We start from the raw sequence: 27863 nt of genomic DNA, 5'->3' as shown, positions 1-27863 counted from the left end.
TGTGTGTGTGTGTGTGTGTGTGTGTGTGTGTGTGTGTGTGTGTGTGTGTGTGTGTGTGTGTGTGTGTGTGTGTGTGTGTGTGTGTGTGTGTGTGTGTGTGTGTGTGTGTGTGTGTGTCCAAAAGACTACTCAGCCAGGCCACAAATAGCCAAAACTCTGTGTCAACTAGGCCAAACCAGGCCAGAGCCACAGCTAGCTAACGTCTCGTTTCCACGCTGTGCTGTGCTGTGCTGCGCTTTCCAAGAACAACTCAAGTGTCCATGTTTACCTCGTGGAGTCTTCATTCAGTGCCAAAAGCAGAACATGAACTGAGCAGGCAAACAAATGCAGCAGCCATTTGTGTGTGTGTGTGTGTGTGTGTGTGTTTGTCTATGTGTGCTTGTGGGCTAGCGGTTTGGATCTCCATTAATGCACATGTCCTGTCACCATCTGTGACCATGTGTGTGTGTTGATGTGTGTGTTGGCAGCCTGTAACACCAGTGTGTATTCATATCATTAGACGGGTGGGGGGGGCTACTGGTCTGTAGACATTAGGGTTTGACTGACTGGTTTTGGGTAAATATCAGATATTATATTATTATGACTTTTTATGAAAAATGTTGATTCATTTGAGAAACCACCACTCCAACGTCTTCTGTGTCAATTTGAGATGACACAAAGGAGGGACGAGATATGGGTCTTCAAACTGATGGTGGTCGAACAAAATGGCTCCGATATGATTGGCCCATACCACCAAGATGTCAGGCTGTAAAACAAAGTGAAGCGTAATGCCAGTTCAGTCTCAACGGCTGGTAGACAGCAACAACTGAAACGTGCTGATTCATTCTAGTTTTAAAACTTGGTTTGGGATTTTATTATTAGACACTTTTGAAAACCCTCGCTGCCTGATTGTGTCTTAACTGTGACGACGTGTCCTTCCCTGATTGGTCACGCCCTTAGCATGTGACCCTCAGCCTTGACTACTAGAAGACACAAGCAGCTGTAATGGAGAGAAGCTCTTCCTATTGTAACGCTGGCCTCGTCCGGCGCGAGTTGTATCTCCAATGTATCGTCACATTGCACTTCAGAGGCATGTCACCTTGTCGAGGAGCTCCAGTTGCTTTTCGAATCCAAATTGTACATTTTGAAGGAGTTGAATATTATATAAAAGGAAACCATATCAGTCAAACCCTAGTTGGAAGCAGGAGGACAGAGTGAAGGAGACATTGCGTGGCATTAGGACACGAGGAAGGAGACACAGCTGCACCAGTGGACAGGATGAATTGATGTGAAGACGACCATCAGAACGGTGAGGAGGACGCCATGTTGCACTTCATGTGTAAAGTGCGCGAGAGAAGCACGTGGGGGTGTTCTTCTAAGCATTTACTCTTTATTTTAACCCTATATATGCTCACATGTGTATTATGTTCATGTCGGGTTTGAGTATTCTTGTATCCCGTTTGTTTGAGAAAAGAACTGTACAAAAACATACCAGATATTGCTGAAATGTTCTCTTATTTTCATGTTTCTTTTTTCAAATTGTATGTAATTATTTTTCCACAGTATTACAGAAAATAAAAGACGACACGGCTTTTCATAAGAACAGCAGCAAAAGGCGTGGATGTATTATTCTGGAACCGACTTTGCAGACAGCTTGTTTTGTGTATGTGTAGGAACGAGGCTCCAGGACGTGGCTTCTCAGGCTCTGATTGGCTGAGCCCAAACTGTTGTTGTGTCTCTGGGAAATAGGTGAGTGTGAGTCTATAGCACTCAGGCAGGAGCAGGGCATGTGTGTACCCAAGTCTCTCCTCTCGCCTTCTCCTTGTCACCTCTCCTCTTTCTTCCTCCCTTCCTCATCTCTTCTACTTCGGTCATTCCTTTCTACATGAAAGATCGTCCTTATGTCCTCCGAACATCTTTTCTTTCCCTCGCCCTTTTGTTCTCCTCTCCTTCAGTCTGTCTTTGCTCTCTCCTTAAATCATCCCGTCCTCCTCTCGTCTCCTTAACCTTTTCCTTTCTTCCTATCTGATTTACATTTTGTCTCTCCTCTCTTCTCGTTGACCTCCTCTGCCTTTTCTCATTCCTTGCCCCGTCTGTCCTCTCCTCTCTTCTCACTCTTTCTCCTCAGTCCTCCAATAAAATCCCATCTCGTCTCCTCTCCTTTATTTACATCAGTCACGCATCATCTCCTTCCCCCCTTTCCTTCTTCTCCACCTCACGTTTCCTCTTATACATCCTTTTTTCGAAAATGTCTCCCCCCGTTCTCCCCCTAATTTCATCTCCTCTACAGTCCACTCCTTTCCTTTGTCTCCTTCCTCTTCTCCAACTCCCCTTTTCCTCGTTGAATCTTTTCCTCTGTTCTGCTAGAGGCGGCAGTGGCTCAGTCTGTCGGGACTGGGTCTTGGAACCGAAGGGTCGCCGGTTCACGTCCCGACCGGACCAACAAAAGATGGAGTGAGCTGGTTTCTGGAGAGGTGTCAGTTCACCTCCAAGGCCACTGCCGCGGTGCCCTTGAGTAAGGCACCTAACCTCGAAACGGCTCCTTTGGCGCCGGGTACCTGGCAGCCTCTCTGCTCTGCCACCTCTCCTGTCTGCCCGTGTTGGGTGTGTGCATGTATGTCCTCCCATGTGTGTGTAATGTGTGCAAACACAGCAGAGTGGGGGAAGAAATGTCCCAGTGGGGATTAATAAAGTGTTTCTTCTTCTCTCAATTATCTCCTTCAGTCATGCTTCATCGTCTCTGTTTCCTTTACACCTCCCACCTGTTATCCTTTCACAATGTCTCCTGTCTTCCCTTGTTGCATTCCTCCTACAGTCTGCTCTCTCCCTGCCTCACGTTGTCTGCAGTCTTATCTCCTCTGTTGTCATCTTCTCCTTCCTTTTTACATGACCTTCTCCCACTTCTGTCCTCCTCTCCTTTCCTTTCCTTTCCCTCAGTCCTCCTCACATCTCAAGCCTCTTGTCTTCTTTTCACACTTGTCCTCTCAACATGTGTCCGTCTCTCTCCTGTACGTCCTTGGTCTTTCTTTCACCTTCTCTATTACCTCTTCTTTTCTCGTCTCCTTTCTTCGGGTTTTCTCTTATCTCCTTAGTTGACCTTGTCTCTGATCTCCTCTTCACCTCATGCCATTAGTCCTCCTCTCACCTCTGTCTTCTCCTCTTTTGTCCTCCTTCCAGTCATCCTCCTTCTGCATGTTGTCAGTCTTCACCTCACTTCCCTTCTTTCCTCTCTCTTCCTTTCTCCTTAGTCATCCCCTTCTGTCTCCTTTTAGATTTGCAGTATCCTTATTCTCACAAACCTTCTCCTAATCCCCCACTTTCCCCTCATTGTCCATCATTATGTCCTCCTCCTTTCCATTCGTCTCATTTCCTGCTATTTTCTACCCTTTCCTTCCTCACTTACATATTTTTCAAATGTACCCTTTTTCTTTGTCATGTTCTCCTCTGCAACCACTTCCTTACCCATTTGTGTCTCATTTCAACACCTTTTACCATTCCTCTCCTCAGTCCACCCTCTATCCTCTCAATGACAGAAATAAATGAGGGTGGAATAAAGAAAGAATCCCAGATATGGCACAAAAACCGAGAGACAAGGACAGAAGACAGACAGAAAGCATTAGAGCCATTTCTCGTCTTTACTTAGTGCGTAATACTGATGATCCTCTCCTCTCTCCTCCTGCTCTCATTGAGGAGTAATGTCTGGAATAACCTTCAGCTCTGCACTCCCGACTCCAGAGGACCCCCTCCTTTTCCACCACCACCTTCCATTTTACCCCCTTGTTCACATTTGAAGCCGTCGTTGTATGGATGATGGCCCCTCACGCTTGGCACTGCACTCAGAGCCTGAGATATATTATCATATTAGTGGAGAATGATGTAATGCATTTCAAGACATTTGTCCTTCGTACACCCTCTGTCCCTCCGCAGATGATGTCACTGGCTCTGTGTCTCCGAGGCGGAGAAGTTTTCAAGTGTTTTGTTTTTTTCCTTTGATGCTTTCGCCATCTTGTGGTGGGAGTGTGGTATTGAGCTTTAAATGGAAAGAAAGGGAGAAGAGTAGATTAGGTTATAACAAGGGGTTTAATTGGGCCGGATAACACTGTTCAACAATGCTATCATGAAGAAAGCCAAACTATAGTATGTCAAACATATCATGAAATGACAGCGTAGTGTAATATGTTTAAAAATATGATATGTAAATAGTATAACTCATAGTAAAGTATTCTGAAAATGCCATGAAAAAGTCAAAGTATGGCAAGTTGAAAATGCTAATTTATAAATGACATGTCTGGTAAACATTTCATCAAACAAGTCATAGTTTAGTATATCAATGATATTATCAAAAAAAGTCATTTCAAAGTATGTCAAAATATGAGATAAGTCATAGTATAGTTTGTCGTAGATTTCGTAGACTATATTATGCTGAAAATGTCTTTGTATAGTATGTTGAACCATATCATGAAAATAAATCATAGTATAGTACGTACAATTGTTAAGAATAATGTCATAGTAAAGTATGTTGAACAATATCATGAAAATAAGAAATATGATGACAGAAAAGTCATAGTATAGTCTGTTGAATATTTAATGAAAAAAGTCTTAGTGTATGTCAAAATACTCATAAAGAAGTACATCAAAATGATCACACACTTCTTCAAACATGGCCCCGGCCCCTGTCACCATGCTGTGCAGATGTCTTCTTCACGCTGGGTAATCAATCATATGTTATGATGAATCATGTTGAACACGTGTTTGTGTATTGAATACACTGTTTACATGTACAGCACAATCTGTCCTGTTAAAGTTGATCTCAAAGTACACCTTAACTTTGAAATGCGACCCACTTAAAAATAACCCAATTTAACCCCTGGATGTAGGCAATTATTTATGACTGAACCCGAGGATTACGTGAGTCATAACAGACGTCCTTGCTGTAACTGCACTGAGGGTCTGTTGGGTCAGGGACAGAAGACAGACGCTTTGGGAATGACTTGATTACTAATTAGAGTCTGACTGATGATTCTTGGAGGCTGATCCAGGATTGGTGGAGCTACTTTATTGATTGCAGTCATACTGAACCAAAATAGGACTTTCTATCATTAGCTTTTGATTATTTATATTTATGTTGCTACATATACTATATTTTGACTTTTTGTATGACATTTTCTTTACTGTATTCTCATGTTTTTATTATATTTTACATGTCATACTAAATGTTTATATATATATATCAATCAATCAATCAATCAATCAATGTTTATTTATATAGCCCAATATCACACGTTACATTTATCTCAGTGGTCTTCACAGTGTGTAGAATATCAGTAAGACAATACGACACCCTCTGTCCTTAGACCCTCTGTCCTTAGACCCTCACATCGTACAAGGAAACACTTCCAAAGAAAACCCAGTTTAAAGGGAAAAATGGGAGAAACCTCAGGGAGAGCAACAGAGGAGGGATCCCTCTCCCAGGACGGACAGACGTGCAATAGATGCCGTGTGTAAATTGAAAAGATAATACATTTGCAACATAGGTAGTCCAAATATTTGGAAATGCATGTGTGTATAATAGGAAGATGAATCCACGAGGATATCCATCCAGGACCACAGCCACGACTCGCGATCCAGGACACAGGACCGCAGGATCATCCATGACTCCGGATCCCGGCGTATATAGACACCAAAAAGAAAGACATTTGGGGAAGCTGGGTTAATCGGAACATGAGTGTACACGGGTATAGACAGAGAGAAGGAAGAAGTAAGATGTCCCCCGACAAACTAAGCCTATATCAGCAAAACTAGGGGCTGAATCTAATCAGCCCTAACTATAAGCTTTATCAAAAAGGAAGGTCTTAAGCGCACTCTTAAAAACGGATAGGGTGTCTGCCGCCCGAACACAAACTGGAAGCTGATTCCACAAATGTGGAGCTTGATAAGAAAATATATTAGGGCTGTCAAACGATTACAATTTTTAATCAGATTAATCACAGCTTAAAAATTAATTAATCATGATTAATCACCATTCGAACTATGTCCAAAATATTCCATTTCTTTATGTATATTGTTGTGGGAATGGAAAGATAAATGAAAGAAGGCGGATATATCCATTTAACATACAGTATCTATGTTTATTATAAAACATTTTTCTGCATGTCAAAATGAAAGACAGCCCACACACCTATCAATCATCAAACCGTGGGGTCTGAATTCATGACGTGTTGATTTCTATCAACGGGGGAGTACTTCAGGAAAGTCGACAGAGGGGGGGGCGGCTAGTGGAGTACTTCGTGACCACAGAGTGTGAACGTTGTGATCAGCTGTTTTAGCGCAGTTCTCCAGTGAAGGGGGGAGTCTCCCTCCGCAGCCGGTTGGCGTAGTTTTGGCACAGTTCCGTTTAGTTGTACAGACCGACGTTAACAACAGCCCTGTCTGTGCACACGGAGACCGACTCTGTCGTCCGGTGATCTAACCGCCTTCTGGAAAAGCTTCACAAGTACGTCGGTACGCAAATGCGCTTTGTGACACAAGTGACGGTACGCATTTCAGATTACGCACATACCCTGCGTACCAGTTATGTGCACCCCTGTACCAGAGCCATAGTAGGCTATTACTATTATATGGCTCTGCCCTGTACTACAGCAAAAGTATTCTGCGTCGGGACTTCCTGCAACAACACCACGCCGTTATCAAAGATGTTCTATTGAGAAGATGATCACTACGTGACAAAAGTTTTCAAAACCGTGGCTACTGAAATCAATCTTACTAACTGCTGTCTGTGCAATTTACTCCGCGCGAGTTGGCAGACTTTATTTTGCTTACTTTAACATCATTTTTCATGGTGGGGCTAAGCCATTTCTTGGTATGGGTGTAGCCTACCCCAACCATACCCTGGCGCTGCCACTGGTGGCAGTATGGGGCGGGCCATTCTGCACATGCGTTAAATGCGTTAAATATTTTAACGCAATTAATTCAAAAAATTAATTACCGCCGTTAACGCGATAATTTTGACAGCACTAATATATATATATAATATATATATTATATATATTAAATATTATTCTGTGTTGGTTGCTACTTTGGATGGTGTTCCTAGGGGGAACCCCTTTTTTAAGAGGGGAGGGGGGGTGTTACGACCCCCTCCCCTCCACTAGTGGTCTATGCCTGTGTTCTGCTTGCTGGCTCTTGTTCGTGCTTCAGGTGATCAGCCTGATGAGCCACACCTGGGCCGTCGACAGAAAGGCCAACACCAACCCATACTGCGCTCTCACTCTTCTGTTGGACACGGCCGCGTCTTTGTTTCTGCACATTTTCACACACCCATACACGCAATCATTACTGACGTCTGACTTCCACTTTATTAGGTTTCTTTGAAGACCTTTAGTTTTTGTGGTATTGTAAATAAATACGCTTTTGTTACACTTAACTTGTCTGGTCTCCCATCTTTGTTGCAGCCAATGAGCCAGGCCGTAACACCGACACAGTAAATATACAGTATATACGCATTAAGTAACATTTACATCACATATTTCTTAAAACCTTTATCAGACTAACCCAACAACAGCTGTTTAATGTGGTATACATTGTGTTTATTTAATCCAAACTGTGTGCAGCTAGTCCTATTTCTTTATAAGTTATCTGTTGTATTTTATATAAAAAAACATTTGGAAGTAGTTTATTGTATGCTTCTGACAGCATGAAAATGCGAGGGTGTATTTTATATAATTGTATCTTGTGTGTCGCAACATCTGACAATGTTTGCAGCGTGAAGAGATGTATTTGCTGAGCAGCATGAATCTCTTTTCTGTCAGGAAGAAACCAAATCTGTTGAAAAAACAATGACAGATTTGTCTCTGATGCATCGTCTGCATTTTAATGACATACAAGACACAATCTTTCCCAATCCGCACTCCACAGCCACCAAGCACACTGAGAAGCATCTTTCTTGGCTTCTCTCCGGGTGGTGATGCCAGCATGGCGTCCTCCAGCAGGATACCCAATGTCTGCATTCATTGCACCAATTGGCTGCGTGTCTACATCTGCTGTTCTTCCTTATTAACAGACGCTTTATAACGGAGTGCTTTCAAAGATAAGGAAACACTGCATGCTTGTGTTGAAGGACAAGTGTTTTAGCCGGACTCCTCAAACTCAAGCTTCACAGACATGCCGGTGGATAAAGCCTCATTAGATGCATCTTCACTTGATCCTTTGTGAAAGAAGAGGCTTCAGCAGCATTAACACAGAGGCAGAATGATCAGCCGACAGTTACTGATCGACCTGGGTTCTTAACGCCATGATATAAATAATCCATCTCCTAATAGAAGAGGGATGCCTCTGGTTATACTGCGAGAGCATTTTCATTTTTAATTGTTGCTAAACAAGTGCATAATGTCCACAAGAGAAATACTTGCTCAGTATTACATTGGAATGTTTTATTATAACTCGGGCACGGGTCTCCGTACAGGATGGAGAAGTGCTCACCACTGAACTCAAGATGATGAAATGTCCCTTTCAGGTCAATAATCTCATTGATACCATATTTGGAGGTGTTTTAACACGGGTTCTCGTAAGAGGGGTGGGATGTTAAAACACTGACCACATAAGTTACTGTCTGCATCTGGGCAACGGTTCTGTTTTCTGTTGCAATCAACCACAAAAAGAACACAATACACAGCGCTACTCAGTCTGCCTTTTCAGATTCTTGCTGTGAGCAATTCATTTATTTAAAGGGATCTATTTTCATTTAATGGAGTTTCCCTTATATCGGTCTGCAAAGTCTAACATCTCAAAGTTCCTCTTTCCGGCACGATCCGCCCCGGCTGGAAATGCCTCCATTGGACTTCCTTGTTTACTTTAAGAACATGTTGTAACGTGTGGGCTTCTGCCGTCTAGCTCTCCCACACATTACATGAAAGGCAAAGGGGCGGGACATCTCTAAGCGGTTGACCAATCACAACAGAGCCAGCCAGCTAACCAATCAGAGCAGACTGGGCTCTGGTTTCAGACAGAGGGTGAAAAGAGGTGCTGCAGCTCAGGCAGTGTGAGACAAATAAAGAGCTTTGTGAACATTAGAGCACGGAGACATGTCCCAGGAGAGACACTACTGATATGAACCTGAACATGAGCAGAATAAGGCCCCTTAACATAAAAAGAAAATCTCTTGACTTGAAACTATTCCTCTCAGACTTTTCCATCACAGTATCTTTATAGTTCTCCATTTTGTTTCAGCTCGTAAACATTGTTCTCATTCAAGATGTCCATCAATTCAAAACACGCAGTGTCAGTGAAAGAGTACATGACAGTTTCCTTTACTTATTCTTTATTTGAGGAGAATGTGAATATCTCTCATTCCTCGGATTCAGTGCCCGGTACCTCAGAGCAGTTTCACCCTCAATGAAAGCCCCGTTAGTGTGAGTAATGAGGCTCGCAGGAAGGTCAGTGGTAATTGGACAAAGTTTGAGTTTGACCTTCATTTTGACAGAAGCCCAGACGAGTCGGCCAGAACGCATTGTTCTTCGTTTCTGGGATATCATGTAATTGTGACATGCACTAGTTTGCATTATAAACACGATGGGACTACACACAAATTAACAAGGTCATAAAAGTGGAATGAAATTGCCTCTTTTATCTTGTGTTTTGCTCCTTTATCAACTTGAAGTACTAATTCAGAGCGAGGTGAGGACACTGATCATGTGATGCTTGATGATAAAAGAGCAGAACACTTTTAACCAAAGTTCTCCATGGTAACTTACAGGATCACATCAAGCACATATTCGGACATATTACCATGTTACTAGTTTATGAAAAACCAACAACCCAAGCTCTGGCCTGCGTAAGCCACAGAAGACAGGCCTTCCTTTTTTATGGTTAGTTATTTGTACATGTTGTCAGTGCAGAATGTGTGCTGTGTGAAGACATCTTTGCACGTTCCTCTTTCTGTGAAACAGATTATAAACACGTTGAGGTGTGAGACACAGAGCTCTGAGAAAGGAAGTGGTTATGATTGTTTGTGCAGGACGCCAGCTAGAAGAGTTAAAGTAAAGCAACACATAAACTCATGTGAGTAATAAACAGTGCAAACTACACCTTTTATTGGTTTTATGTAATGTATTGACACCGTTTTCTTTTCCACCTTTTGCTTCATCTGGTGCAACATACACCCACTGAAATGAAAAGTGCCTTGTTCATCATCCTGTAATTGACTTTCACATTCAAATCTGCTTTCTTGACAAACTTTTGAATTAAAAAAGGTCTTTATCAAAAGATCCCAAAACAGAGTTAAGAGAGGAACTTTGAGAAAGAGAAGTTAGTATCTCCACGTCATGCAAAAGGTTATGTGGTTTTTACAGGAAGAAGACTTGGTGATGTGTTCTTAGAGCTAAACAGGACACACACTGTAGCCTGTGGCATTGTGTGTTCAGGCAGGGCAACCGGACGGAGACTGTCATGTTCATCTTCGTGATTCTGGGGCTGCTGGTCTGCACTGAGGCACGAGGTAGGATACAAACACGTCTAATTCAATGTTTTAACATCATCTAATTACAGTGATTGTGTCCTGCTTAAAACAGAAAACAGTTTGACACTTTAAGAGTTTAAAAAACGTGGCATCACTGTGGTCCAAGAGGAGTTTCGTCAAGTCAGCTGAAGTGGAGTATAGCAACCTTACTGCCATCAGGAATGTATCTTCCTATCCAAAAAAGAAACCTTTGTTTTAGTGGGAAAATGCAGAAAACTAAATCCTGGTTATCAACTCTGAGCATTAGAAGCCAAACATGTGAATACAAATATTGAATAAGAAGTTTAGAGAAGAAAATATTGGCAGACATCTTTATAAAAAATAAAAAAGGTATAATGGTGTTGGATACTGACATCTTCTGAGCTGTTTTAAAATATAATATTAACTTGGCATTTTTGTTCAAGACAACACATTCCACAAACCAATGAGGAACAATGTGAGAGTTCTTGCACAAAGCTACTTTAGTATGTGGAGGAAAGGATCAAAGTTGGTGAGCAACAGTGTGGATGATGGTAGGGGGGATGGTAGGGGGGGGGGGGGGAGTATAGGAACAATGCATCATTAGGTTTCGTTTCACCAGAATTGTTTCTGAAATGTCTGTGTGAGGAGGAGTCCTAGCTGTATTAAAGGTAATGGTAATTGTAAGTCATTTGTATTTCACGTCTGTTCACTTTCAGCTAAAGTTACTCATCATACTAATTAGCAGGAGAGACAAAAGCTGAACATACATTAAGTTGCCCTTTGGTGGTCACTGGGTTATCATGAATTATGTTCATAATGAGATGATGATGTTTAGCTGATGATCAGAATGTCAGAAATAAAGTACAGAATTGGAGTAACATTCAGAATTAAAAACCATATATTGTGTGATATTTACTGCATGATGTGTCTACTGTTTTACAGGGATCAGTGCTGGGACTCCTGTGTTTGTGCTGAAGGGAGAGGATGTGCTTCTGAATGTCACCAAAGCTGTTGTTCTTGTAAAATTTGATTTATTTTTCTGGAAATGTAATAATAGTAACATAATGAGATTCAATTCTAAGGACAAACAAGTCTCTGCTAATTACGATGGAAGGCTCGAGTTTCCTGTGAACAATTACTCTGTGAAGTTGAAGAATCTCCAAGAGGCAGACAGTGGAGTTTATACTGCTGTAGTGGCAAAGGAGTCAATAGAAGAAGTAGCGAAATATTACGTCAAAGTTCAAGGTAGGTTTGTTAACCTCTCAAACACCGATAGAGTTTCTGTGGTCTTGTTTCTGAAACTCTTCACCTGCTTCTTCCCTCCTCAGATCGAGCGTCTCTCCCTCTCCTCACAGTGAGCTCTGTCTCTGAAAGCTCTTCCTCCTGTAGCTTCACTGTGACCTGCAGCTCACAGGACTCTCACATCAACAGCACTTTCTCCTGTGACACCAGAACCTGCAGTCAGGAGGGAGGAGAGCGGTCAGAGGGGATCCCTGATACTTTTCTCCAGGTCCACCAATCAAGTGGCTCGATCATCTGTAACCATAGCAACCATGTCAGCTGGACCAACGACACCAAAATAATCAAAGATGTCTGCCACCAGCATGATGGTAAGACTAACAGGGAAACTACTTCCTGATAATAACTCACAGTTTGGAATTTAAGTTAAACAAAACTTCTTTGTAAATGAATAACCCGCTCCGTCAGGCTGCAGGTGTTAATGTGAACTTAAAACTACAACAATTGAATTTGAAGAAACTTTGAATAAAAAAATGAATTGTGTGGTGTGTTTGTCTCATAATAGAACCTTTATATAAACCTTTGAACTTTAATATGTGTATGAGTACAAAAATATCTGCATATTTGAAGAACAGAATAAACATTAATTCAACATTAAACCGCCACCATGCTGTTTGACATTGCATCATGCATATCGACAGTCTGTAGAACTGCACTTTGTAATGCAAGTATTTTTACAAGTATTTTACAATGTAGGACTCAAAGTACTTGCAAACTGTAAAGTAGTCAAACTGCTATCCAAATAAAGTAGTAATCATTGATTTGCTGCTTTCACTCAGTTGTGCGTCTCAGTCTGGATCTCTGTGTCGGTTCTGATATGAAACTCTCTGTTGTGTTTCAGATCCAGAGGGGTTATCTGTGTGCCTGGTGAAGACGTGTGTGTTCTCTGTGGGTCTGATCATCATGGTGTCTGCTGTCATCACGGTTCATCTCATGGAGAAGCTCAACGAGAACAAATAATCTCATAGTTCTGGTTCCCAACCGGGGGTAGGGGGACCCCTAGGGGTAGTTGGGGGGATTGCACATTATTTCCAAACGAAACATCTTCAAATACATTTTCATAAACCACACACCAAGAAATATAAGTTCAACAACAAAAGTGTGCGGCCTCAAGGCTAGAAGTAGCAAACATGGATATAGATATGTTCACTTACAATGTACATGAGAATTCATATTGGCTACTCTTGATGTAAACATTGCTGTTTTGCAAGGAAAACACAGAAGGCAGCTTTCGAGAAAATGCTGAATGTTCTTGTTAATCCAATGATTATATCAAGTCATCTGTTTGTAGGTCAAATCACGAATAACGTTTTTATTTGTATGATAAAGATTCAAAAAACATATTTAGTTGTTCTTTGTACAGTATGTTTTATGTTTGTTTACATTTTGAATGAAAGGATACATGCGCCATTTAATAAAGCTTTTTTATTCCTATATTTTCCATTATCTATTATGTGTTCATGCAAATGAAAAATTACTCATATGTTTGCAATTAATTGTATTGTACTAAAGATCATGTGTGGCAATTCTTTGTTTTGTTTGTGACAATGTATCCCATTACATTTACTAATTACCTAACCATCAGTAACCTACTGCAAGTATCTGATATTCATAACACGTAAACTAATTACTTTCATACTTTGGGGACAAATCAATATCAATGCAAATAAACACAACAAGGCGTAACTAGGTGTACAATATAAAACAGAACAATGTAACCTTAGTTTCAACAACGGGTCCTCTATTCTTTTTATAACAAACGGAATATGCTTTCTTTGTTAAGTTCACTGCAGTATATTAATTAAGAGCTTTCACAGCATTTTTAATAAATCCCCTGTCCACCCACTGAGTCGTCCAAGAGGGAAACTACTCATTGAATATTCAGGAAAAATATGGTCAAAAGATTTCAAATAAAAGGCTAGAGAAATATAGTTTAGAAATACTTTTTTATTTTAATGCATGAAATACTCTCACATAACATGATATGATATACTCACATTCCACATGAGGCAAGGCAAGTTTATTTATATAGCATCTTTCAACACAAGGCAATTCAAAGTGCTTTACAAAAATGAAAGACATTAAGAAAATGGCATTTCAAAACAGTCATTAAAAAGAAAAGATAATAAAATAAACATTAAAAGAAAAAACACATGAATAATAGTTACAGTTTAAGATGTGAATAGTTCAATTAAAAGCTTAAAAGTCTTCAGCCTGGATTTAAAAGTAGTCAGAGTTGCAGCGGACCGGCAGGTTTACATTACATCACCTTTATCTGACACTTTTATTGAAAGTGAGTTTATTGAAACAAAAACAAAAAAGAATCCTGCAGCTACATTGGCTTAGCAAAAGCAATGTTGGTGTTGGATTTTAAAAGAAGAGGAGTGAAAGTATCCTAAATAAAAAATAAAAATCTAAGCACGGCGATATCAAGTTAAATCATTAACCTGCAAAGTCTTCTTTAAAATAAATGTTGACTCCTTTCTTTCTTTCAGTCTTTATTTCGAACAGATTAAAAAAAAAAAATACAAAATGTGAACAACAGAATACCGTATTGTTATAATACAGTATTTATCCACATTCATGGTAATATTTGTATATTCAACAAAAAAAAGAAAAAAAATATCTTCATATTAATAATAAATCATATGTGTCCGAAAGGGAGCAGGAGGAAGCAAATGCTTATTAATTCCCACCCTTTACTTGATCAATGATTGTCCTTTAAATCATTAAGCAAGTTATTCCTACATACATTTACATTTATACATATACAATCATTTCTCATCTTCAATCACCTTTCTTCATTCTCATATGTTTCCAAACAAGTGTTTCTGTACATCCTTTTAAACTGAATTATGCTTGTGCTCCTTGGAAAATGATAGCATATTAACAGCTGGAAGGCAAAGCTTTCAATGGCGGTAATGTTGTTTTACTTTTCTCCTTTCAACACAAAATGCTGGAGAATTTTCCATTCAATTAATTCATTCTTTAACTACAGGTAACAATGATGTACAGGAAGATTAGCTTTGGTTTCACTCGAGACTAGATCAGGAATGATATCTTTTTGTAACATTAAGGGTAGAAACTGTAAAAATAATTGCATACAATACAATGTATTTCACTACATGTAATCTGTTACTCTCAAAGCCTGTTGTTAAAGGTGACATGTCATGCTTTTCCGGTTAGTACCCGTCCCCTTGTGTGTTATGAAGGTTTGTATGCATGTAAACGGTCTGCAGAGTCAAAATCCTCAAAGTACACCATGTAGCGAGTAAAACTCTAACACAGAAAATACCTCCCCAAAACACCTCGTTGGAGATACGTCACTGTCCATTTGATTCTTCCGGGTACATCATGATGTCATGTCGTCCCCGGAACGAAATGGACCAATCCGTGGAGCCGTTACGTTACGTCCGCGGAGCCGTTACGTTACGCCCCCGCTGATTGGTCCAAATTGACCAATCCACGGACTTCCTCACACACTGCAGGCAGCTCTGCTGATCTCTCCTCCCTGGCTGCAGGCTGATAACAGACAGTTGGGATCGCGGCGAAATTCTCTCTGCAGACCCATTCTCACAGCGTTTATCAACCTTTTTCTCACTCGATATCAAGCCACACTTATTGTTTTTACTTCGGGTGTGACTTTGTGTGTGCCCAGGATGAGTTTCGCTGTGTTTCGCTGTGTATCGCTAAACAAGGAAATCACACCTCCACGGAGCTTAGCGCGATTCACAACGTCCCGACTGGTCCCGAGCAATCGGAGCACACTGGGCTCACAGGGAGGGGGGGAGAGCTGCAGCGAGCCGTTTAGTGGAGAGAGTGAATACACACACTTTACAGAGATGCTGTATGCGAAACCAATGTGAGTTTGGAAAATTGCACAGTATACATCTATTCTAGTCGACCTCAACAATGGAATTATGATCAGTGGAAATGGCCATGACATGATGGGACCTTTAAACAGTGAGGAGAAGGAGACAATCCAATGTCCTTCTTGTTGTTAGCTTGATGCTAACTATTAATGGTTGCTGTTGCTCGGTCTCTTATTATACTATTTATAGGCATATATTATGGGTCTCAGATATATACAAATATATAACAAACATGTCTATGATGTGTTTTGCTCAAAATACAAAACAGATCATGCATTTTAGACATCCCTCATATCCCTTTATTCTAGAGAAATGCTGATTTTGGGTCCTTGGCTTGAAAAAAAAAAAATTAGGAGGGGGAGATAATGCCTGCTCAGAATTACCCGGCAGATACAGTTAAATTCTGCCGTGATTAAATGCCATATCATGTTCCAAACCACATCAAGGATTATTTCTGAACCAGTGGAGCTCAAACGCTTTTTCTGTTGCGGGTGGATTTTCACACCAAAAGAGGGTAATGTGAAAATCAAGTCCATGGCTCAGTTGCCATAAATCGTAATCCCAAAAAGTGCTGTATGTGGAATACGACTCCTGATCATTTTTCAAGGACCTGGTGTGGTATTTTTCACCTGAGCGTACACACTCTCTAGCTGAGCCGTGTTTCTAGACTCAGTGGGTGCTGGGGGTCCAGTGTGAGGACCAACACAAGCGTAGGTGGAGGACAGAGGCAGAGCTGAATCTTCATCATCTGTTGGATCCTGAGGCCGGGCTGGAGCTCCGAACTGGAACGTCACAAAACATTGATTTACCAAAGGTTGTTTGTATAATATTGTATTTTTATGTCATATATTCCTCAAATACAATACAATTCCATATTATTGACTGTAAAAGTGATAATAGTGTTTAACAAAAATGTAAGATTCATTTGTATTTTCAGTTAAAATCAAAGTCAGAGTAGGCCAAATAAGCAGAGACAAAAAGAGCATTTGCACTGCTAACACATACAGTACTTGGTATTTAGAGAAAGACATGGGGAATTACAGGTCTCCTCTGTATACAGTAAATATTAAATACATATACATATATACTGTGTGCATAGTGATTAGTGTGCATAGTAGCAATATAACTGTCTGAGGCTCCAGTTATGGATTTAGCTTGTTCCTCATATTCAGTCAAAGTCTGTTTAAATTGTTCAAAATCTAAAAATTCACAAAAAATAAAAAAACAAAAATGCAGTCACATTTTTGAGTGAAAAGTAGAAAAATACCGTGTCTCTTACCTGAGCAGTATCATACACTGTATTTTCCACAATCCCTCTTTTTCCTGCAGGTCAGTCATAAAAAAAAAATGTGGATTTGCTTTAATTTACATTTCATTTTGAGAGCTTCACCTTTAATACTTATTACCTTCATAACATTTACATTACTTGAGCTGCATCTGAATTGAGTCCAGATGTTGGTTGTGTCCTAATTATCGTTTTCAAACCAACCTGATCTCACCAGAATGCGTGACTCCACCACGACTCTTTAACACCGTGGTGGTGTCACGAACTTTGTTACATTTACGTGTCTGCACCACGCAAACAACCCCAATGTAAAGTGAATGAGGCTCCTTTGTCGCATTTCTACAACGTCCCGCAGTGAGCTTTTATTCTATACAACGTTTTTTAAATCTACTTTATAGCTTGTAGTAACTCACGGGAGGCTTCTTTTATTTTATTTGTATTCATAATAATTTTTATTTTTCGACAGAATGTATTATGGTGCATTAGCTACGAATTTTTGTTCTCAAAAAACAGTGCATTGTGTGTAATACAACTGGGATTTTTATTACATTAGTTAGTTTTTAAGGAAGGCCAGAGCTTCAGCTGTGTCCAATAGATTGTTCCCTTTAGTTAACGTTTTTTAAAAGAACATTATATTCCTATTTGATCATGTCCAATTTATTGTATTACGGAGAGCAATGTGAGCGTCCATTCCCATTGGATAACGCAGGATTTTACACCCGGAAGTAAGTATTCTCTGTCGATTGATTTTACAGTGCTATCTGCACTACTCATCAACTAGAAAACACCAGATTATCCTTGTTGATTACACAATATTGGTTGGTTTGAATTGTGTACAATGCTTTTGTAATTTTCCCCTTCGATTCGGAGAAACAAACATTTGTTCAGTTTAGGATGGCCGAAGACACTACACTACCCAGAATCCTCAGCTATCGTTTGGGACTACACCATGTGCTTTTCTTGACAATGGTGAAGTTTACGAGTGACAAACAGCATTTTGAAATGGAATGAAACCCATCGACGGCACACTATTCAAAACAGGAATCGAACGTCTTACGAAAAGCATTGCACACAATTTAAACCAATCTATGTTGTGTAATCAACAAGGACAATCTGGTGTTTTCTAGTCGATGAGTAGTGCAGATATCACTGTAAAATCAATCCACAGTAAAGAGTATACTTACTTCCGGGGTAAAATCCTGCGTTATCCAATGGGAATGGACACTCACATTGCTCTCCGTAATACAATAAAGGGGACATGATCAAATCGGAATATAATGTTCTTTTAAATAACGTTAACTAAAGGGAACAATCTATTGGACACAGCTGAAGCTCTGGCCTTCCTTAAAAACTAACTAATGTAATACAAATCACAGTTGCATTACACACAATGCACTGTTTTTTGAGAACAAAAATTCGTAACTAATGCACCATAATACATTCTGACGAAAAATAAAAATGATTATGAATACAAATAAAATAAAAGAATCCTCCCGCGAGTTACTACAAGCTATAAAGTAGATTTTAAAAACGTTTTATAGAATAAAAGCTCACTGCAGGACGTTGTAGAAATGCGTGTGTGCACCACGACAAAGGAGCCTCATTCACTTTACATTGGGCTTGTTTGCGTGGTGCAGACATGTAAATGTAACAAAGTTCGTGACTCCACCACGCATTGTGGTGTTAAGGAGTCGTGGTGGAGTCACGCATTCTGGTGAGATCAGGTTGTTTCAAACAGCTGAACACTTTAAAGCCTCTGTGTGTAGAATATTATAAAGAGTATGTTGCTGTTTGAGAGGTTTCAGACATGTGTTATGTGATTGCTCAATAGACAATGGGGATGTTGGTGGCATATAATGAACTTGAATAAAACACTTAATTCCCACAGGAAACAAAAATGTTAAAATGCACACTTAGACTTACTTGTGCTTCTCGTTCGAAGACACCAAAGTACTACACCAATGATGGCGAGAATGAGAATTGTGAAGAATCCCAAAATGATGGGAACAGGGTTTGGTGGGGGAGGATCTGTAAATAAAAACATAAGCCACATTATAATGCTTGGTTAAATTCATAAACTTAGTCAAGTGTGTTACTGCATCACATCCTGCCAGACTGTCAGATTTAATTACACAACATTTTTTAAATTGTTTGTTTAACTCTAATATCTTAAACAAAACAGTTATTCAGTTCAATGTGAAACTACCAAACTTCCAAAGTTCACTGAATAGGAAAATGTAAGCACCACCTGGCTCTTGTTCAATCAAAGCAACTGTTATAGCAGAATGTTTAAGACAGCGTATTTCTGATAGATCACTTGGTATTCCATATGATGTGTGTTACTGAGTTGGGTCACACACAGTTAGAGAGACAATGGTCGTTCTGAATTATCAATAGATGTATTCATTTTAAGTGAGCTGACACCGAGGGTATAGGAAGTTCTGAGAAGGCCTCAGGTTATAAAAACAGTTAACTTTGTTAGTTAACTAATCCTAAAGATGTCATGAGACGATGACGTTTAAACATATACAAGTATAGCTTTCAGAGAGAAAAACATGTGACATGTGTGTGGCAGGCTGCATGATAACATGTGTGTGTTCATTGCAGTGGCGATATATGCTGTATGATTGTTGCTGCTGACGGGAGCATTTCCGCGATTGGCTGCTGTGGCAGCAGGTGATGTACTTCCCATTATTGTTTGTTTGTTGCAACAATTAAATAATAATTACTGATCTGCTATATCTGTGTTTGTGTTTTGTTGATTCCTCTCTGTTTCATTCTTTCCTGTTGTGTTATGCTGGATCGCCGCAACACAACGCTGGTAGATAATGATAGCTGGTTCAGATGGTCAAATTACTGGAGCAGAAACTTCCCCAGTTTCACCGACTAATTCCCAGTTTAGTTTTATAAACTACAAAACACTTAATTAAAACACTTAATTGTAGTTGAAAGATAAGGCTCATCATTATATTTGTTTGTACAGGTTAAACTGAAACGTGCCATTAAGAACAACAAGCTCTTTTTTATGCACTTTTCTAGTTTTTTTCGTCCTGTCTGAAAAACACTGCTCACAGCAGCTGACAGTAAAAGAGTTCATGTTGAGACGAGGACAGAAATAGTTTGCAATATTTGCACTGCAAATGTTTTTTTGGAATTGGTTCAATGCATGGATGTATAATAAGAACTGGATACAGCGTGGGAGGTGTTCTTTCCTATGAGAGCTGCTCATTGGCGCATGAGGACAAAATGGCCCAACTTTTGAGAGAGCAAAATGTCACAGATTACCCATCATGCCTAGCTGTCAGATCAGAAGAACCTGTATGTGTGCTCACAGAGCATGCGCCCCTTAAGCTCCGCCCCCGAGCTCCCACTCTCGGCTCAGTAGAATCAATGGAGACAGAAGATAAATCTAGATTCCTCTTTTAGTGCATTTTACAATTTTAAGGACCGAATGATGATAATAAGGGCTATAAAATAGTTCATACTGGGTAGTTTATTTAGTTTTTTTTAAATTATCCGCTGATTTACAGACGTCTCTTTCCCAATGTTAGTCAATGGGAAAAAGTATTTCTGGGCCCAGTGACGTCACGGACTGATACGCAAATTGTAGTACCACCGTTTGGACATAACGAATATTTTCCTCAGAGTCTGGCGCTCTTCCTGGGGGCTTGCTTCAATGAGATACAAATAAACTCTTCCTTTAAAGTGCACCTATCATGCTATTTTTAGGCAATAGCATAGGTCTCAGATATATAAAAAAATTAGGGCTGTCAAACGATTAAAAATTGTAATCAGATTAATCACAGCTTAAAAATTAATTAATCATGATTAATCACCATTCGAACTATGTCCAAAATATGCCATTTATTTATGTATATTGTTGTGGGAATGGAAAGATAAATGAAAGAAGGCGGATATATCTATTTAACATACAGTATCTATAGCCGCGTTCACACTGCGGTACTTTTCCCACAAAGGTTCATGCGAACTTAATTCATGCAAACTCTTTAGTTCGCATGAACTAAGTACAGATCGCGTTCACACCAGAAAAAGTCCCTGGGGGAGGATTAGGCAAATGAAGCCGCTGACGTCACTTCTTCTTCTTCTGCTGGCAGGCCGCAACCCACTTCACGGCGTATACTGCCGCCCAAAGTCCCCGGAGTTGGGGAAGGCTTCAGTAGAAGCTGCTGGGAGTCCCAGCAGCTTCTACTGAAGCCTTCCGAGTAAATCGCCAGAACGCCGACACCTCCTCATCTCCACCGCTCCCATGTTTTATTTTGTGTTGCCATAAGTTAGTCTCTCTGCGTTTCTGCGCTGCGCTAATGCTAATGCTAATAATGCTAATGCGAGGATAATAAAATGGCGGCTTCACAAAACTTTTTGGGAGTTTTACGGGGCGTGGTTTGCAATCCGCCCAGCCAATCAGGAATATAGCTCTTTTCTCAAAAAAGCCCCTCGAAAGTCCCTGCTAGAGAGCAGGGACTTTCGAGGGGGTAAAAAGGTTCGCATGAACTACTTTTAGTACCGGCTCTTTTTGGTGTGAACGCGAGCATGAACTAAGTTCGCATGAACCTTTGTGGGAAAAGTACCGCAGTGTGAACGCGGCTTATGTTTATTATAACATTTTTCTGCGTGTCAAAATGAAAGACAACCCACACACCTATCAATCATCAAACCGTGGGGTCTTAATTCACTACGTGTTGATTTCTATCAACGGGGGAGTACTTCAGGAAAGTCGACAGAGGGGGCGGCGGCTAGTGGAGTACTTCGTGACCACAGAGTGTGAACGTTGTGATCAGCTGTTTTAGCGCAGTTCTCCAGTGAAGGGGGGAGTCTCCCTCCGCAGCCGGTTGGCGTAGTTTTGGCACAGTTCCGTTGTACAGACCGACGTTAACAGCTCCCTGTCTGTGCACGTCCGGTGATCTAACCGCCTTCTGGAAAAGCTTCACAAGTACGTCGGTAAGCAAATGCGCTTTGTGACACAAGTGACGGTACGCATTTCAGATTACGCACATACCCTGCGTACCAGTTATGTGCACCCCTGTACCAGAGCCATATTATTACTAATATATGGCTCTGCCCTGTACTACAGCAAATGTATTCTCCGTCGGGACTTCCTGCAACAACACCACGCCGTTATCAAAGATGTTCTATTGAGAAGATGATCACTACGTGACAAAAGTTTTCAAAACCGTGGCGACTGAAATCAATCTTACTAACTGCTGTCTGTGCAATTTACTCTGCGCCAGTTGGCAGACTTTATTTTGCTTACTTTAACATCATGTTTCATGGTGGGGCTAAGCCATTTCTTGGTATGGGTGTAGCCTACCCCAGCCATACCCTGGCGCTGCCACTGGTGGCACGTATGGGGCGGGCCATTCTGCACATGCGTTAAATGCGTTAAATATTTTAACGCAATTAATTCAAAAAATTAATTACCGCCGTTAACGCGATAATTTTGACAGCACTAAAAAAAATATATATAAAAAACATGTCTATGAAGTGTTTTGCTCAAAATACCAAACAGATCACCCATTCTAGCCATGCCTCATATCCTCTATTTCACTTCCTGTTTCAAAAGTGCTGATTTTGGGTATGAAGCTTTAAAAAAAAAAAAAAGCCTTGATAAAAATAAAAAAGGAGGGGGCTGAGCTCATGTGGGATCCGGCAGCTACCGTCTAAACTAAATGCTGCCGTGATGAAACGCCATATCATGGATTATCAAGGGTTATCTCTGAAACAGTCTGGAGCTCAAAGGCTTGTCTCTTGCCTGTTATACCACAAGGTGAGTTCCTTTTTACTTCCTGCTTCATCACACACATGCTCTCCAGCACAGGTTAGCTCTGAGTGTTAGCGATGCTAATGTAAACACTGACCATATTACGTCCAAAGCAGTCGGGCATTGTTTCTGATAGCAACGTTGCTGATACATTTCCTACATTTCCGATATTACGTCATTTCGGACGCAAATCTGGATCAGCTCCATTGTAGCCCCGTTTTTAGAGATTTGGGTACGGAAGAAAAGAGAGAGGGTTTTATTTTCTGATGCTGTGTGATTTCCCTGACACACCGGAGACACATGTCTTATTTACAGACATATAAAAGTTTTGGATAGAAAAAGAAGCTTGTACGCTCTGATGTTCTGACTCTAAACTGTGTGTTATTCAGTGTTGGGTGTAATGCGTTACAAAAGTAACGTAGTTACAGTAATATATTACTTTTTGCTGTAACGAAGTAATGTAACGCATTACTAATGAAATGTGGGTAATATATTACCCGTTACAATGCTCAGTAACGCAGTTACAACCAGTGTTGGGACTAACGCGTTACAAGTAACGCGTTACTGTAACGCCGTTATTTTTGGCAGTAACTAGTACTCTAACGCATTACTTTTTAAATTCAGTAACTCAGTTACCGTTACTACATGGTGCGTTACTCTGTTACTGCGTTCGTTTTTTTATATAGTCAACAGCCAGGCGAACAGAGATGAGAACTGTACTTAAGTACTTGAGTAAATGTACTTAAATACTTCCTGTGTCACATGCGGAGACGGGCTGTGGGCGTGTTTGTGTTGTTTACTAACAAGACTATCATGGCGGCGGCGGAGCTCAAGTCTAGTTTCTCCACCTGGAGATATTCTCACTATTTCACTTTTGTCGAGCACAAAGAAAATAACGTTTTAGTTAAATGTAAGTTGTGTCCTGGCGGGTCAAAGAGCCTATCTACTGCCCAAACCAGTCATTCACATCTCTTAAAACATCTGCAGAAACAACATGCTGGGACGAAGCTAGTAGCTAAGACCACAGAGACTCAGCCGACGCCACTCCACCTCCACCTGCACCTCAGCAACAGCGGCTGGATTTTAACCGAGGGACTGCTAGCCAGGGAAAAGTCGATAAAGCCATTGCACGGTATGTTGTAGAACACATGCAGGCTATTGCTACAGTGGAGTCACCCGCTTTCAGGGAGCTAGTTAGCATGATAGCATGTCCGGGCGGCACACGGCATATGGGACGGAAAACTTTTTCCAACTACCTGGAGAAAGAAAATGTAAAGCCAGCTAATATCGATGCTATCCAGATTGCATATAATGCATGTGAAGTTGATCAACAGATTGTATTATTCTCCAATGCAATAACAGTACTGAAATGAAGGCTATAAGGGCATTACTATAATGGGAGCCTTTTTTTAAGTAACTAAAACGTTACTTTTCACAGTAACGCATTACTTTTTGGTGTAAGTAATCAGTAAAGTAACTGAGTTACTTTTGAAATGAAGTAACTAGTAATGGTAACTAGTTACTGGTTTTCAGTAACTAGCACAACACTGGTTACAACACATTTTAACCCGAAATTAAATGGTGTTTTGTTTTTTAACAATGTACTAACATAGCGAGACATTCCGACACCAGACATACGTGCGAGTAGATTAGTAAACCAGGTGTTTACCCTTCAGGCCTCGCGCCGGGATCTATTCAAAAAAGAGAACGGAGCGAAAAATACTAACAACAAATTGTGTCAGGTGCGCGTGATCTGCTCCGCTGCGCGTGCATCATTTCCAAATTGCTTACACAGCAGTGACACACATCTGTGGATAATCATTTATACGAAAATGGTTAAAGCGACCATCACTAAACGCCAGCAACACCGCGTCTGCTGCAGACCGTAGCAACAGGTCAGATGGGGACATCACGTTACCCTCCGTTGTGGACACTAGCTTACTCCCGCCTGACTCGCCGCCCTCAACCCCGGAGCAGCAGTCTTCATCGCCCGAAACACCGCCGCCCCTCTGCGGCCCGCAGGTGCCAGCCAGGATACCACGGCGAAACAGAGCCTGCCCAGGTATATCTAAACAAGTACCCGCCTGTACAGTGGGGTTAGGTGGTCATTTTGCAGCTCGTGGTATACAAATAGACAAGGGCTAGAATATGTGAAAATAGTGCCATGCCTGTAGAGATGTTGGGTCAAAAATAATGCATACAATAGCACAGATGCCTTCACCACGAATGGCTACACAAAGATCTCATATCCCAAGCTTATCAACGAGCTAATGTTGCAGCTGAAATGATCTCCAGGTCACAAATTCAACCTCACATGTTGATGTGATTACAGTTTTCAAGCACAGTAAATACTCTCTTCCCAGAGTATATGATGGGACCAAGGTGATGTTTAGTAGGCTACATGGTTTTAATAATACTTTTGCTTTTCAATGTTTGCCATTTCAAACCATGAGCTGGTTCAAATAATATTTGCCTTGATTTACAATATGTTCTCATTTGTTTTATCAGTACAGCTTTGAAGCTTTTGTGCTTTTCTTTGCCACAGTCCACTTTGGACTGTATGAGATATTTCAGGATTGCACTTTTAACTCACTTGAAATGTTCTCACTTGCTTGGTTTCAAAACATAACAAATGCTATAATCTGTTCATTGGGGACCATCAATGCTATTTCTCATTGCTGTTGCCGGACACTATTGCTCATGTAAACCTGCTACTGCTGCGCCCCCTGTAACCTCAGATGCACCCGGAGTCATGTTGTTCTGGAGCCGGGCCTGCACACGGCCATATACTAAACAAAATACAGAGACCATTCCGTGCCCTGTTAGTGTTTACTTCCTGTCTGCCTTCTTCTGGTGATTTATCTGACGTCCAGCGCTCCGTCTTTTAACCTCTTTTCCTTTCTCTTTCTTGATCCTCCTTAGCAACCTTCGTTATAGTCCTTGAGAGTGGTCTGTACTACTCTATTAACAACGTGTCACATGTTAAGAAGTTACAATCAGAATGGAGTATTCAACTAAGCCGTGTAATACAAGTTGTTAGTAGCCTTAAGGGCCTACACAGTTGTTATGCTATACCACATTAGCCTTCATTGGATGTATAATGAGCTGCACTAAACTACATTTTAGCATTTAAAATACCTAGCCATTCTTTTGCGGTTATCTTGGTGAAAGTAACTAGAAAAGTAACTAAAGTAGTGTAACTCATTACATTTCAGAGAGAGTAATTTTGTAATGTAACTTATTACTTTCAAAAGAGAGTAATAAGTAATATGTAATATATTACATTTTGGAAGTAACTTGCCCAACACTGGTGTTATTATCAGGAAGTAGTTTTCTCTTTCAGTCTTACCAAAATGTTTGGGGCAGACATCTTTGATTATTTTGGTGTCGTTGGTCCAGCTGACATGGTTGCTATGGTTACAGATGATCAAGCCATTTGATTGGTGGACCTGCAGAAAAGTATCAGGGATCCCCTCTGACCACTCTCCTCCCTCCTGACTGCAGGTGTTGTTGTCACATGAGAAAGTGCTGTTGATGTGAGAGTCCTGTGAGCTGCAGGTCACAGTGAAGCTACAGGAGGGAGAGCTATCAGAGACAGAGCTCACTGTGAGGAGAGGGAGAGACGCTCGATCTGAGGAGGGAAGAAGCAGGTGAAGAGTTTTAGAAACAAGACCACAGAAACTCTATCAGTGTTTGAGACGAAACCTACCTTGAACTTTGACGTTACATTTCGCTACTTCTTCTATTGACTCCTTTGCCACTACAGCAGTATAAACTCCACTGTCTGCCTCTTGGAGATTCTTCAACTTCACAGAGTAATTGTTCCCAGGAAACTCAACCCTTCCAGTGTAATTAGCAGAGACTTTGTTGTCCTTAGAATTGAATCTCACTATGTTACTATTATTACATTTCCAGGAAAATAAATCTAAATCCTCAAGAACAACAGCTTTGGTGACATTCAGAAGCACATCCTCTCCCTTCAGCACAAACACAGGAGTCCCAGCACTGATCCCTGTAAAACAGTAGACACATCATACAGTAAATATCACACAATATACTGTATGTTTAGTGGTTCAAAAGCGAATATTTCTCTATTCCTACTATATGTAATTATAAAAAACCTTCATCTTATCAATAATCAAAGGTTGGAAAATATCTTTAAATCTTGGATTAGCTTTGACCCTTGAAGCTGCTTAGAGGCGTTTATCAGGTGAAAGTTAAGTATTTATGTTTCTTTTTCATGTGAGAAATTCTTTCCATTCTGTCTCGTATGAAAAACTTTCTTACACCTTGTTCACTTGTTTTTGTTCCACAGATTCAACTGTTCTTAAGGTTAAAAAAGAAAATGTAATATAAAAACTAATATCTAAAAAGGACTCCAAAAGCATGTACTTCCCTCTAAATTTGACACTTTGGGAACAGAGGGATCAGAATATAATTGTGATCTTCCAATGGATCAACGTCTTCATAAAGATATCAATAGTTTTGAATAATCTTAACATCTGTTTTTTTAGTTTTAGTTCACGTTTATGCTGTAATTTACATTCACTTACACTGAAGATTGATTTCCTTTACATTACCGGGACCTTTGTGACACTTGGGTGTGGTTTCAAACTACAGTAGATCTCAAAATAGCCCAATACAATTTTAAATGTTATCAGCATCATCATAACATTGAGCACATCACTGAGAATTTTTTACATTTCTCAATTAAAAAATAGAACATAAAGGGTCTAATCTTACATATTGTTGCTTACGTAGGGCAACAGTACAACAACATGAACTTTGAAAACAAAAAAAGTTGATCAAAAACAAGAAATATAAATAAAATAAAGTTCTTACCTTGTGTTTCACATGAATTGAGCCGGTAAACGACAGTGAGAAGTATAATATAAAACCTCATTCTGCAAGATGGGGAGGGAAGTGATTCTGAACCAAGTTGGCTTGAGCCTTGCTTTTCATTCCATGGCTCTCTGTCCTTACACAACACGTCTAGATGAAGAGGAAGTAAGAATAAGACAACATTCCCGGGGAAAAGAGAAAACTGACGTACAAAATCACAATCACATTCTCACAACACTCACCTCTGGTGGTTGTCCTGATATCATTCTCGTCTTGAATGAGAAAGGACTTTCAAATAATGCGTGATGTTAGTTTTTCTTGTTGTTTTTCTGG

General features: G+C 40.4%; 2 protein-coding genes across 2 annotated transcripts; one reads left to right on the top strand and one right to left on the bottom strand.

Moving 5' to 3' along the window:
- The first annotated feature begins 10291 nt into the window (after nucleotides 1-10291).
- LOC117463015 (SLAM family member 9-like) lies at nucleotides 10292-13186 on the top strand. Its single transcript, XM_034105421.2, has 4 exons — nucleotides 10292-10471; nucleotides 11396-11698; nucleotides 11782-12063; nucleotides 12594-13186. Exons 1-4 carry the CDS (start codon nucleotides 10423-10425, stop codon nucleotides 12710-12712), a joined length of 753 nt encoding a protein of 250 aa, XP_033961312.1. The 5' UTR covers nucleotides 10292-10422; the 3' UTR covers nucleotides 12713-13186.
- Nucleotides 13187-13681: 495 nt separating this feature from the next.
- Nucleotides 13682-27785, bottom strand: LOC117462523 (SLAM family member 9-like). Its single transcript, XM_034104783.2, has 7 exons — nucleotides 27773-27785; nucleotides 27531-27680; nucleotides 26398-26700; nucleotides 26038-26319; nucleotides 18833-18937; nucleotides 16904-16947; nucleotides 13682-16406 (listed from the first exon to the last, which is right to left on the bottom strand). Exons 2-7 carry the CDS (start codon nucleotides 27589-27591, stop codon nucleotides 16227-16229), a joined length of 975 nt encoding a protein of 324 aa, XP_033960674.1. The 5' UTR covers nucleotides 27592-27680; nucleotides 27773-27785; the 3' UTR covers nucleotides 13682-16226.
- Between the last annotated feature and the right edge of the window lie 78 nt (nucleotides 27786-27863).

Source organism: Pseudochaenichthys georgianus, chromosome 17, assembly GCF_902827115.2.
Source record: "Pseudochaenichthys georgianus chromosome 17, fPseGeo1.2, whole genome shotgun sequence".
Classification (NCBI taxonomy): Eukaryota; Metazoa; Chordata; class Actinopteri; order Perciformes; family Channichthyidae; genus Pseudochaenichthys; species Pseudochaenichthys georgianus.
This window is presented reverse-complemented; position numbering and strand designations above follow the sequence as displayed.

What these genes read in the sequence shown, in the direction of transcription:
- LOC117463015 (XM_034105421.2), top strand. Translation starts at nt 10,423, where the DNA reads ATGTTCATCTTCGTGATTCTGGGGCTGCTGGTCTGCACTGAGGCACGA. An exon ending in GGTCTGCACTGAGGCACGAG is followed by an intron (nt 10,472 to 11,395) that starts GTAGGATACAAA and finishes ACTGTTTTACAG; the next exon opens with GGATCAGTGCTGGGACTCCT. An exon ending in ATATTACGTCAAAGTTCAAG is followed by an intron (nt 11,699 to 11,781) that starts GTAGGTTTGTTA and finishes TTCCCTCCTCAG; the next exon opens with ATCGAGCGTCTCTCCCTCTC.
- LOC117462523 (XM_034104783.2), bottom strand. Translation starts at nt 27,591, where the DNA reads ATGAGGTTTTATATTATACTTCTCACTGTCGTTTACCGGCTCAATTCA. An exon ending in TGTCTGCCCCAAACATTTTG is followed by an intron (nt 18,938 to 26,037) that starts GTAAGACTGAAA and finishes TTTTATTTACAG; the next exon opens with ATCCTCCCCCACCAAACCCT. An exon ending in TCTTCGAACGAGAAGCACAA is followed by an intron (nt 16,948 to 18,832) that starts GTAAGTCTAAGT and finishes ACTGACCTGCAG; the next exon opens with GAAAAAGAGGGATTGTGGAA.